Here is an 11,814-nt window from a genome sequence, read left to right on the forward strand (position 1 = left end):
GAACACATGTGTTAAGGTTTTGCCAGATAAACTGAAGAGAGTTTCAGCTTTTGGTCGATGTGGGACTATCTAGTTAGGGGTCTCGTTGAAGTAGAACCAGAAAGCTTCTTTTCTTGTTTAGTTGAGGCTTCTTTTAAAAAGCCCATTACGAAAGGGGCTACTGTTGGATGACAATACATTAGCCCATAAAATCTGCCCAGTTGTAACTTTACCAAACCAACTCACCTAGTTCTTCCAAATTCGCATTCATTTTCAAGAACTATATTTTCTTTTTTCTTTTCCCGTTTAGCTTACCTGAATGTAATAATTTATTTTGTACCCTATATATGTATCAAGTCATTTTCTGTTCGTTAGGGCCATTTCCTTTTTCGTATGATATATCCAAATTAAAGAATACGTGATGGTTGGAGTATTTGTATCAAGATTTACACTAAGTAAAAGTTGAAAGGAAAAACTCCAAGTCCACAATCAAGAGAAGAGAAACGCCAATCAACCTTCAAGGAGTTAGAAGCAAACACATATTCTTTTCCTAATTCTTTAGGATTCTCGATGATTTGCTAGTCAAAAAAGTCATGAACCTTCCCTAATCAAAATGTGAATTCAATTATTATTGTTCTCTTTTTCTTCCCCTCCTCCTTTCTTTTCTCGGTCTTCAATATAGAATACTCTTTATCCTATTTTACATGATACAGTTTTTTAATCTATTTTTAAAAAATGAAACTTTATACATTTAAAAAGGGATAATGCACTATCACCCCCCTGAACTATACTCGAAGTTGCTACGACACACCTTACCTTTCCCTGGGTCCTATTACCCCCCTAAACTTATTTAAAATGGAATAATTTTCAACAAATCCATATTTTAAAAACATTCATGTTTTCAGTTTTATTTTTTAAAAATAAATAAATAAATAAATGGGTTTTAAAAAAAATCAAAATTTCAAAAATTTTTTAAAAAAAGGGTTTTAAAAATCATTTTTTTTAAAGAAAATTCAGTTTTTTAATCCATGTTTTCAGTTTTTTTTTAAAAGGGTTTTAAAAAAAAAATCAATTTTCATTTTTTTAAAAAAAAATTGGTTATAAAAATCATTTTTTAAAAGTGTGTGTGTGTGTTTTGTGTGTGTGTGTGTGTGTGTGTGTGTGTGTGTGTGTGTGAAGCCGAAAAATTAAAAAAAGAAAATAAATAAATACACATGTGGTAAGGAGAGTGTATGTATCTCTCCCATATGAGAGTGGGCATCAGTGTTTGTGGGGGTAATTATTCGGTTTTAAATAAGTTTAGGGGGGTAATAGGACCCAGGAAAAGGTAAGGTGTGTCGTAGCAATTTCGGGTATAGTTCAAAGGGGTAATAATGCCTTATCTCATTTAAAAACTATTTAACTTTACATTTTTTTATTTTATCCAAATAATATAATTTATAGTTATAAAATTAGGATAATATAATTTATAAAATTATCATATCATATTAAATTTTATATTATCAACAACAACAACATACGAAGTAAAATCTCATCAGGTGAGGTATGAGAAGGATAGAGTGTAGGCATACCTTATCCTAACCTTGTGATGGTAGAAAGATTGTTTTCGAATGATATTTTGTATCATAAGTTTAAAAAAAATCATTCTAAATTTCGTGTCCACTCCAATGCACAAAAAGAGAAGACAAATTGAAGAAAAAAAAAAAGTTAATACATTAGTTTTCATTTTCTTTTTCCTTCTAGTCAAATAGTAATGCAGCAAAAACACACCGACACTTCACCTTCTAGTCCTCACTTTTTGCTAAACCCCTCAAAAGCATAAATCCTCGGAACAATGGCTTCTCAAAATCTCCAAGTCCATCGTTTGCCTCAAAACAACTATGTTGTTTTCCCTTCGTTGCTTTCCAACATCGTATAATCCTCTCATCTTTCAATCAAGAATCCTCAACTTCTTCACTATAAATTCTCAACCACACTTTAAATCAAGAACTCAAATTTCAATCATCACTCACAACCCCATCAAGAATCACTTCATTAAAAACCTCACTAAACCCCTTATATATTGCTGCTTCCACGTTTTATATATTGCTGCTTCCACGTTTTTTGTTGGTCCTTTAAGTTTGCCATAAGTGAGCACTTTCGGTGTCCGTCAAATATTTACCAAACTCTAATTGTTAAATTTATCAGGAACTGTGAAAAAGAAAAATTAACTAGAAACACTACAAAATTTTCGTCAAAATATCAGAAACTGCAACATAAATAACTACACCATACACAAACAAACAGATCAAAAATAACAATCGGATGTCCCCTAAGGGAGAATGCAGATAAAAAAGTACAACTTCAAAGGAGAGGCTAGATCAAAAATCACGGATTTAATTGTCAAAAAAAATTTGGACCATTTCTCGATTTGTGCGTGTCATCCTTGCGCAGGGGCCATGCTAATCTTCTCTGTATCGTTCCAATTTTATCGGATGTCCCCGAAGGGACAAATACAGGTGTTAAGGTTTTGCCATATAAACTGAAGAGCGTTTCAGCTTTTGGTCGATGTGGGACTATCTAGTTAGGGGTCTGGTTGAAATAGAACCAGAAAGCTTCTTTTCTTGTTTAGTTGAGCCTTCTTTTAAAAAGCCCATTACGAAATGGGCTACTATTGGATGACAATACCTTGGCCCATAAAATCTGCCCAGTTGTAACTTTACCAAACCAACTCACCTAGTTCTTCCAATTTTGCATTCATTTTCAAGAACAAGAACTATATTTTCTTTTCTTCTTTCTTATCCCTTTTCAATCATATATACAGACGGATTTAGCTTATTACTTATGAGCTCACCTGAATGTAATAATTTATTTGTGTACCATATGTATCAAGTCATTTTTTGTACGTTAGGGGCATTTCCTTTTCCGTATGATATATACACACTAAAGAATACGTGATGGTTGAAGTAATTTATGTCAAGATTTGCACAAAGTAAAAGTTGAAAGAAAAAAGATCTAAGTCCATGAAGGGAAAAACGAGTCAACCTTGAAGGAGTTAGAAGTAAAGGCACCTTATTATAACGTTTTCACGATTTTTGACGAGTTGCTGGTAAATAAAGTCATGAACCTTCTCAAATCAAAATGTGAATTCAATTATTATTGTTTTCTTTTTCTTTCCTCCTCCTTTGTTTTTTCGTCTCCATATATACTACTACTCTCTATCCTTTTTACATGATATTTCTTTAATCTATTTAAAAAGAATGAAACTTTTATGCATTTAAAAATAATATAACTCTAAATTTTTTCGTTTTATCTAAATAGCATACTTTATAATCATAAAATTATCATATTATATTTAATATTATAAATTTTTTTAAAGTTTTTTCATCTTCTAGATTTGGTGTCTAGCCAGCAACAACATACCCAGTATAATCCACCAGATGGGATCTGAGGAGGGTAGATCGTATGCAAATCTTACCCCAGCATTGTGAAGGTGGAGAGGTTGTTTCCGATAGACACTCTGCTCAAGAAATAGGAAGAGTAAGACTAAATGAAAAGGGAAAAAAGAAAAAAGAAGTCAATAGTATATACTCCAATGTTTTCATTTTTTTTTTCCTATTCAAGTCAAATAGTATTGCATTAAAAATTCACCAAAACCTCACTCCCTCCATTAACTCCCGCTTTCTACTAAAACCCTCAAAAGCAAAAACCCTCACAAAAATGGGTGTCCAAATCCATCATTTCCCTCAAAACAACTACATTGATTCTCTTAGTTGGCTTCCTCAACTCTCAGCTTTCCAACATCACATAATCCTCCCATCTTTCAATCAAGAATCCTCAACTTCTTAACTCCAAATCCTAAACTACACTTTAAATCAAGAACTCACATTTCAATCATCACTCACAACCCCATCAAGAATCACTTCACTAAAATCCTCACAAAACCCCAATAAACCCCTTATATATTGCTGCTTCCATGTTTTTTGTTGGTCCTTTAAGTTTGTCATAAGTGAGCACTTTTGGTGTCCGTCAAATATTTATCAAACTTTGATTGTTAAATTTAACAGGAATCATGGAAAAGCAAAATTAACTAGAAACACTACAAATTTTTTGTCAAAATACCGCAACATAAATAACTACACGAGACACAAACAATAGATCAAAAATAACACAAATTGCACTTTAAAAAGTTACACCAGAGACTCGAAATAGATAAAAAATAATGTAAAACTGCAAATTTTGTACTTCCAAATATGAGTTCCCGTTAAATATTCTTTATTTTCACAGTTCAATTAAATCTTGACCCCACGATCTACCTGAAATAACATCTCTACCTCTCAGGGTAGGGGTATGATCTACATACACTCCACCCTCCCAGATCCCACTCGCCAAAAAACCTGTAACTTAACAAGCTATTTTCAACCTACTATAAATAATAAGGGACAATTTTGTCATTTTCTCTCAAAAAAGTAAATACAAAATGAGAAAATAGTCCTTACTTTGCTAAAACCCTCGAAGCAAAAACCCTCACACAACAATGGCTTCTCAGAATCTCCAAATCCATCGTTTCCCACAAAACAACTACATTGATTCTCTTCGTTGGCTTCCTCAACTCTCAGCTTTCCAACATCACATAATCCTCTCATCATTCAATCAAGAATCCTCAACTTCTTCACTCCAAATCCTAAACTACACTTCAAATCAAGAACTCACATTTCAAACATCACTAATAACCCCATCAAGAATCACTTCACTAAAAACTTCACAAAACCCCAATAAACCCCTTATTGTTGCTTCCACTTTTTCAGGTTCTTTACTGCTTTATACAGCTGATTTAGTTAATGGGTCGTTGGAATTTATCGATTCCGTGCCCGAAAAAGGCGAAAAGGCGGGGTTTCATTCTGGTCGGGTTAGTGGGATTGATGTGAGTGAAAATGGGGTGGATTTTGTGAGTGTTGGAGAAGATGGGAGGGTTAATTTGGTGAGTTTTGTTGATGGGAAGTTGAGTTATAAGAGAGTTTTTGATGGGAATGGATTGGTATCGTATGGCGCGGTGAAATGGGCGTCGCCCGTGGAGTTTGTGAGTGGTGGATTGGGATTTGGACTTCAATGGTGGGATCAACGACGTCCCGGTGGGCCTGTTTCGCAGTTTAAAGCGAATTGGTAATGAAAATTTTAGCTGCATTGCTATTTATTCCTTGTGTGTTTTGATATCCGAGTTATTTGGCTGAGCTTTTTGATTGAATGTATATCCATTGTGTATAATTTGTGGTTCATTTTTGCATTCCTTTTATTGATTTTGATAACAAGAACTGAACTTTATGTAAAGGCACTGACGTTTTACAACAAATTAGAATGGCACCTCAGTTACCACCTATAGGTCTAAATCTTAGTTAATGGGATTGATGTGAGTGAAAATGGGTTGGAGTTTGTGATTGTTGGTGAAGATGGGAGGATTAATTTGGTGAGTTTTGTTGAAGGGAATTTGAGTTGTAGGAATGTTTTTTATGGGAATGGATTGGTTTCGTATAGCGCGGTGAAATGGGCGTCGCCCGTGGAGTTTGTGAGTGGTGGATTGGGGTCTTCGCAGTTTAAAGCGAATTGGCAGTGGTATTTTTGTTGTATTGCTATTCTTTCTTTCACGTCCAGAAGATGAGGGTGGCGGAAATAAGGATGTTGCGATGGATGTATGGGCATACTAAGAAATGAAGTTATCCGGGAAAAGGTGGGGGTGGTCTCAGTAGAGGACAAAATGAGGGGAGCGAGGCTGAGATGGTTCGGGCATGTGCAGAGGAGATGCACGGAGGCCTCAGTACGGAGGTGTGAGAGATTGGCTATGGATGGTTTCAAGAGAGGTAGAGGTAGGCCGAAGAAGTATTGGAGATAAATGATTAGACAGTATATGGCGCAGTTGCAGCTTACTGAGGACATGACCTTAGATAGGAGGTTGTGGAGGACACAAATTAGGGTAGAAGGTTAGTAGGTAGTGGAGCGTTGTTCCGTGTATCCTTCCATACTAGTAGGAGTAGTAGGAGCCTTGTAGTTTCTTGTCTTTCGTTTTCTATCAATAGATGCTCTCTCTTGTACTTCGTCTATCGTATTAGTTTGCTGCAGTTATTGTTACTTTTCTTCATAATGCTTATCTATAGTACTTCGATTTCTGTTACTTTTTTTCGTAATGCTTACTTTTCTTTACTTCCATCAATTCTTGTCTGACCTTTTTTGTTATGCTTTTCTTGAGCCGAGGGTCTTTCGGAAACAGCCTTTCTACCTCTCAAGGTAGGGGTAAGGTCTGCGTACACTCTATCCTCCCCAGATCCCAATTTGTGGGTTTACACTGGGTATGTTGTTGGTGTTGTTGCTATTCATTTCTTGTGTGTTTTGATATCTGGGTTATTTGTCCGAGTTTTTGGTTGAATGTTCATGAGTGTATATCCATAGTCTATTCTTTGTAGTTAAATTTATGCATTTCCTTAATTGAGTTTGATATAATTCTAACTTGAGGAATATTTGATAACAAGTACTGAAGTAACTGAAGTTGATGGAAGACACTGATGTTTTGCAACAAATTAAAATGGTACCTCAACTATCACCCATAGGTCTAAATCTGAGTTAAAGTAAAGAAGAGTTGAGCCTCTGTGGAATGAGGAAATTGAGCCGTGGTATATTTGAATAGATGATATGTCAGATATTAGCTCTCATGCTTGGAGCTCTGGTACTATCTTGAAATTGACCTGTCGAAAGGGAAAAAAACAAAAGGAGGAGAAAAAAGTAATCTTGGAACCTATCTCAGCATGAACTTGCAATTGGGATTTGTCTCGTCCCATAAAAAATCAAAAAATAGAAAAATTCTGTTGATTTTCAATGGAAAAGTCTTTCTTTGTGATTCTATGACATTCATCTTTTAAAAGGCCAAGAATGCTATAATGTATTGTGTAAGCTCCTTTTATTGAAAATGTGTTGGCTACACTGCAGGACTCATGGAATTACTTCTGGCATTGTACATTCGATTGATATTCATCCATCAAGAAAGCACACTTGTCTTGTAAGCTGCTATTCCTGCCTTCTCTTAAACTCTTGACTGACAGTGTTTGTCAACCCTTCTTCCCTATCTTTTCTTTTCTTTTTGATAGAAGTGCTGTCCATACAACTTGCGCTTAGCTAGACTAGTCAAGTGGGTACCTGTTAGTTCTCATCAGTAGAGGTACCTAGTAACTCTGCCTATCAAGACTTGGGTGGACGGGAAGAATTCACTAATGTCGCATCTGTTGTGATTAGAACCGCTGTTTCCAAGGTTGTCACTCCAGCTCTTTGACATCTAGGCCACCCCTCGTTGCCTCCCTCAACACGCCGAACCACAAAACTTCATTTTCCGTTTTATTAGCTTGTAGGAAGCGAACTTATAACTAGAAAAGAACAGTGTGGTAATTTAGATAAGGGAGCTTGTGACTTCCTGGACTTTCTGTTCCTAATAAAATTGGACATAGTACCACTTACAATATGGTTGGAACATGTATAAGGAGTGAGGGAAATATAAGTTGTAACACTGACTAGCAGTGCATCAATGCTGTTCTTCATCATAACCAGGCTAGCAAAATATTTCTCACATAAAATTTTGTAGCTAATGGCATAAATTTTGTAGCTAATGGCATAACCATAAAGATGTCTTGCATGACAATGTTATTTTATGCTTCATCAAAAAAAGACAATGTTATTTTATTTAACTCATGATTGAATTGAATTTTTTCCTTTTTATATTTCCTTTGTCCTTTTTTGGAGGTGGGGCGGATGGAGTTGGGGAGGTGAGGGGAATGAAGTGGAAAGTAAATTGGAAACCCTTAGAAGCAAAAGGACCATGTAAACTACTAAGGAATGGTTATTTTTCTGGAGAATCTTGGATGCTTTGCTTCTTCGACTTGCAAGGTCGTTTCCAGTTTCACTTTTCTAATTGTATTGTGTTTGAAGGCAGGAGGTTCTTCTGGTACTGTGTTTGCATGGGATCTTCGCTGGCAACAGCAGCCTATAATGCTTTCTGGTGTTGGAACCAGTGATTTGTCCGCTCTTTCACCAGCAGAAAGTGATGTTTGGGAGGTCCAGTATGACAACTATACTACTTCATCCAACTACCGAAACATCTCAGAATCACGTGTTCTTCCTGCCATGATTTGCTCAGAGGATGGCATTCTTGCCGTAATTGAACAAGGTATAGAACACATCTAGACCTTCTTTTCCCTTTTTTTTCTTTTTTTCTTTTTCGTGTATGAGTTGTTTCTGATGGTTTGGTTCGTCTTGGTTTGCCCCAGGTGAAGAACCCGTCGAGCTTCTTGCTGAACCTTGTGCCATCAACAGCTTTGACATTGATCGACAAAACCCATCAGTATGTGAAACCTTAACTTTGATGTTGTTACGCCTTCTAAGAGCATCATTTCAAGATGTTTGGTCGCAAATAATAGTATTTCATTATCTGCAAATATTGAAGTTCAGTATTTTAAATAATGGTGAAAGAATATCTGAAAACTTGTTTGAGAGTATTTCAAGTGAGAGATATAATGGTTCCCAAAACTTCAAACTTTTTCATGTGAAATTCATATCTGAACAGTGAACACCATTTCAACTTTCAAATACTCTTTTTTTTCACTTCAACCTCAAAATACTTTTTCTTTTTCCAACCTCAACCAAATATTGTCCAAACACCATTTCAACTTTCAAATAGTCTTTTCGACTTCAACTCCAAATACTTTTTGCTTTCCTTTTTGCAAACAAATATTGTCCGAACGCCTACGAATTCATCTCTGTGCTTATTTAACATCAAGAACTTTAATTTGCAGGACATTGTTTGTAGTTTGGAGTGGGAGTCCATAGCCATCTTGACAAGGTCTTGACTGCTGCTTATGAAGCTGAGGATTTTGAATGACTGCTGCTTGTGAAGCTGAGAACTTTGGCTATATTGTGGGCTATCTTCCTTGTATTTTGAGTTTGCTGTATGGTTAAGCCCTTTAGTGTTGGCCATCTGTTAATTATGAGCAAGTGTGTTTCTGTAAAGGAAAAATGTTGGCAAATCTTAAAGATTTACACTGCAATTTAGGCATTTTGTAGAACAGGAATTGATAATATTATCTATTTCTCTTCTGGTTCTTACATAATGTTGAATTTTAGCATAATACATAGTTGTTGAGTCAACCTTTACGATAGTGATATAGCAGTCAATTAAACAAGCAGCATTCAATTTATCAACTTCACCTATTCTCCTACTTATAGTTTTATTTCTCTATTTGTGTCGATTCATATCTTGACTATTTAATAAGCGGGATAGAGAAAAGTGGGAACAATGCTAGTATGTTACATAGTTTTACTAATTCCTTCCACATAACCATAATCTTAATTTGAAGTGAGATTTCAATGCAACACTACATGTGCAAAGTGAGAAGGTCCATCAAGACTTAGCACGGTGAATTCTTTTCTAATAACCATCTGATATAACTGCCGCCTGGGGGTGGTTATACTAGGATTGCAGAAGGACAAGCTGTTAAGGATGCCGGAGGTGTTGACATGATTCTAATAAATAGGGCAGATGATGGTTCTAATAAATAGGGCAGATGATGGTTTCACTACATCAGCTGACGCTCGCGTCCTTCCAGCAATGGATGTAACTTATGAAGATGGAATGATCATCGTTGACTATATGAATTCAACGAGCCCGGATTACATTCCAAGGAACTATATTCGGAGATAAAAATGCTCCGGTTGTTGCTGGATTTTCTTCTAGAGGGCCAAACCTAGCTAGTCACGGAATCTTAAAGCCTGACATTATCGGTCCTGGTGTCAACATTCTTGCTGCTTGGCCTACTGTTGAGAACAACACCAACACAAAATCTGCCTTCAACATTATTTCGGGTACTTCCATGTCTTGTCCTCACCTCAGTGGAGTAGCAACATTACTAAAAAGCGCTCACCCTCCTTGGTCTCTTGCTGCAACCAATCTCACCAACGGTACCATATTAGATGAAATGCTCCTTCCTGCTAGCATCTTTGCCATTGGTGCAGGATATGTCAATCCATCAAGAGCAAATGATGAAAAAAAAAAAAGAATCAAGAGCAAATGATCCGGGACTAATATATGACACCAAATTCAAGGACTACTTACCTTATTTGTGTGGTTTGAATTACACAAATAGAGAGGTTGGAAACCTTCTACAATGCAAGGTAGATTGCTCGGAAGTGAAAAGTATTCCTGAAGCACAACTGAATTATCCTTCATTTTCAATCACACTTGGAGAAAATTCTCAAACGTATACAAGAGCAGTGACTAATGTCGGGGAGGCTAAATCATCTTACATTGTGCAGATAGTTTCACCACCAGGAGTTGGAGTAATTTTTAAGCCCTCTACTCTAAAGTTCTCGAAGTTGAACCAGAAAAGGACATACCGAGTGACCTTTTCAAGAACAGCCAATAGTTCAACCAGTGGTGTAGTTTAAGGATTCCTGAAATGGACTAGTAATAGGCACTATGTAAGAAGTCCAATTGCAGTTGTTCTGGAAGAAACTGAAACATTGGATTTCTAGTACTTTTTTCTTTTTAAAATAAGCATGCATTAGTTGTTTGAATCCAAAATATAGAATGAATGCAGAAAGTAATCATGACATTACATTAAACTTTTCATTTCAGAGTTTGCTGCTATTTCTATTCTCTTCTTTTACTTTCTTTATGTACTCTCTTTTTGATATCTTTTTATTATAGGTGAATTTATCTTTACCTTATCGAACTTTTAAGGTAAGAGAAAAACATATTCTCATTAAATTTCCACTGGGAGGCAATGAATAAACACTAGGTAAAATATTTATTGAAAATAAGACATCTTACATGTTATAACGAGGTAAAGATGACCGATGGTGTAAATTTTTTAACATTGATGATGTATGTAACTTAAACTCAATACTAATTATGTAACATCCGAATCCGCGACTTTTGTAGGACCAAAAAAAAAAAAAATAGTTGAACGAACTAAACTAAAAAAAAAAAAAAAAAACATAAAGTAGGTTTCGCATATAATTTAGTGCGTGAAAAGGATCAAATAAAAATAAAAGTTTGGCCTTCCACGCACGAAATTCGTGCGTGTAGCAAACAAAAAGTCGGCCCCCTCCTTCCCCACCACGACGGCACCTTTCCAATCCAAAAAAACCCGCCATTGTCCATTTCGTTGGTCCCCAACCCCCCAAAACGTCTTTTTCGTATTGTTTTTCAATAGAAAGTCAATATTATGCTTGGTATATTGAAGTGTAGAACAAGTTTCTAAGGTTAGATTTTGGAATAGGGCGGCGCAGAGTTCATTTTGAAAACTCAAAAAAACCTTCAATCTAGGTATTTCACTACGAATTTTTTATTATATTGCTAAATATATTATTACCCTAAGCATGATCATTGTTTAATCGTAGTGGATTTCGAAAAGATTTCCATTTTTGCGCATTTTTTTGTGCGTTTTGGGCGATCCGTTTCCCATAAATACTCCTTTTTTTTTTAAATTTGTTTATTATTATTAATTAGTTAATTATTTATTAGTTTTTTATTTAGTATTTGTTAATTGTTAGATTAGCGACTTAGTATTTATTAATTGTTAGACTAGCTATTTCAATTGTTACACTAGCTTAATTATTTATTTAGTTTTGTTAAGACAATTGTTTATTTGTTAATAATTTCTTAATTGTTTCATTAGTTAATTAATTGTTTATTTGTTAAATAAACTATAATAATTTATTAATTTTTTGATTAGTTAGTTAATTGTTTATTTATTAAATATATGATAATAACTTGTTAATTAGTTACTTAATTGTTTATTTATTAATTAAATTTTTAACTAA

The 11,814-nt window shown here is 35.1% G+C and overlaps 1 protein-coding gene and 1 non-coding gene across 2 annotated transcripts; one reads left to right on the forward strand and one right to left on the reverse strand.

Moving 5' to 3' along the window:
- Positions 1 to 2,366: 2,366 nt before the first annotated feature.
- Positions 2,367 to 2,469, reverse strand: LOC132041253 (U6 spliceosomal RNA). Its single transcript, XR_009410956.1, has one exon. It is a non-coding gene; the product is annotated as a U6 spliceosomal RNA (small nuclear RNA).
- A 1,973-nt stretch (positions 2,470 to 4,442) lies between these two features.
- Positions 4,443 to 9,101, forward strand: LOC132040018 (nuclear pore complex protein NUP43). Its single transcript, XM_059430621.1, has 5 exons — positions 4,443 to 5,121; positions 6,934 to 7,003; positions 7,924 to 8,161; positions 8,262 to 8,335; positions 8,787 to 9,101. Exons 1-5 carry the CDS (start codon positions 4,496 to 4,498, stop codon positions 8,838 to 8,840), a joined length of 1,062 nt encoding a protein of 353 aa, XP_059286604.1. The 5' UTR covers positions 4,443 to 4,495; the 3' UTR covers positions 8,841 to 9,101.
- Positions 9,102 to 11,814: the final 2,713 nt, after the last annotated feature.

This window comes from Lycium ferocissimum, chromosome 12 (assembly GCF_029784015.1).
Source record: "Lycium ferocissimum isolate CSIRO_LF1 chromosome 12, AGI_CSIRO_Lferr_CH_V1, whole genome shotgun sequence".
Taxonomy (NCBI): domain Eukaryota; kingdom Viridiplantae; phylum Streptophyta; class Magnoliopsida; order Solanales; family Solanaceae; genus Lycium; species Lycium ferocissimum.

Coding starts and splice junctions, on each gene's coding strand:
- LOC132040018 (XM_059430621.1), top strand. CDS start 4,496: ATGGCTTCTCAGAATCTCCAAATCCATCGTTTCCCACAAAACAACTAC. Junction 5,122..6,933: donor TCGCAGTTTAAAGCGAATTG/GTAATGAAAATT, acceptor GCTACACTGCAG/GACTCATGGAATTACTTCTG. Junction 8,336..8,786: donor TTGATCGACAAAACCCATCA/GTATGTGAAACC, acceptor TTTAATTTGCAG/GACATTGTTTGTAGTTTGGA.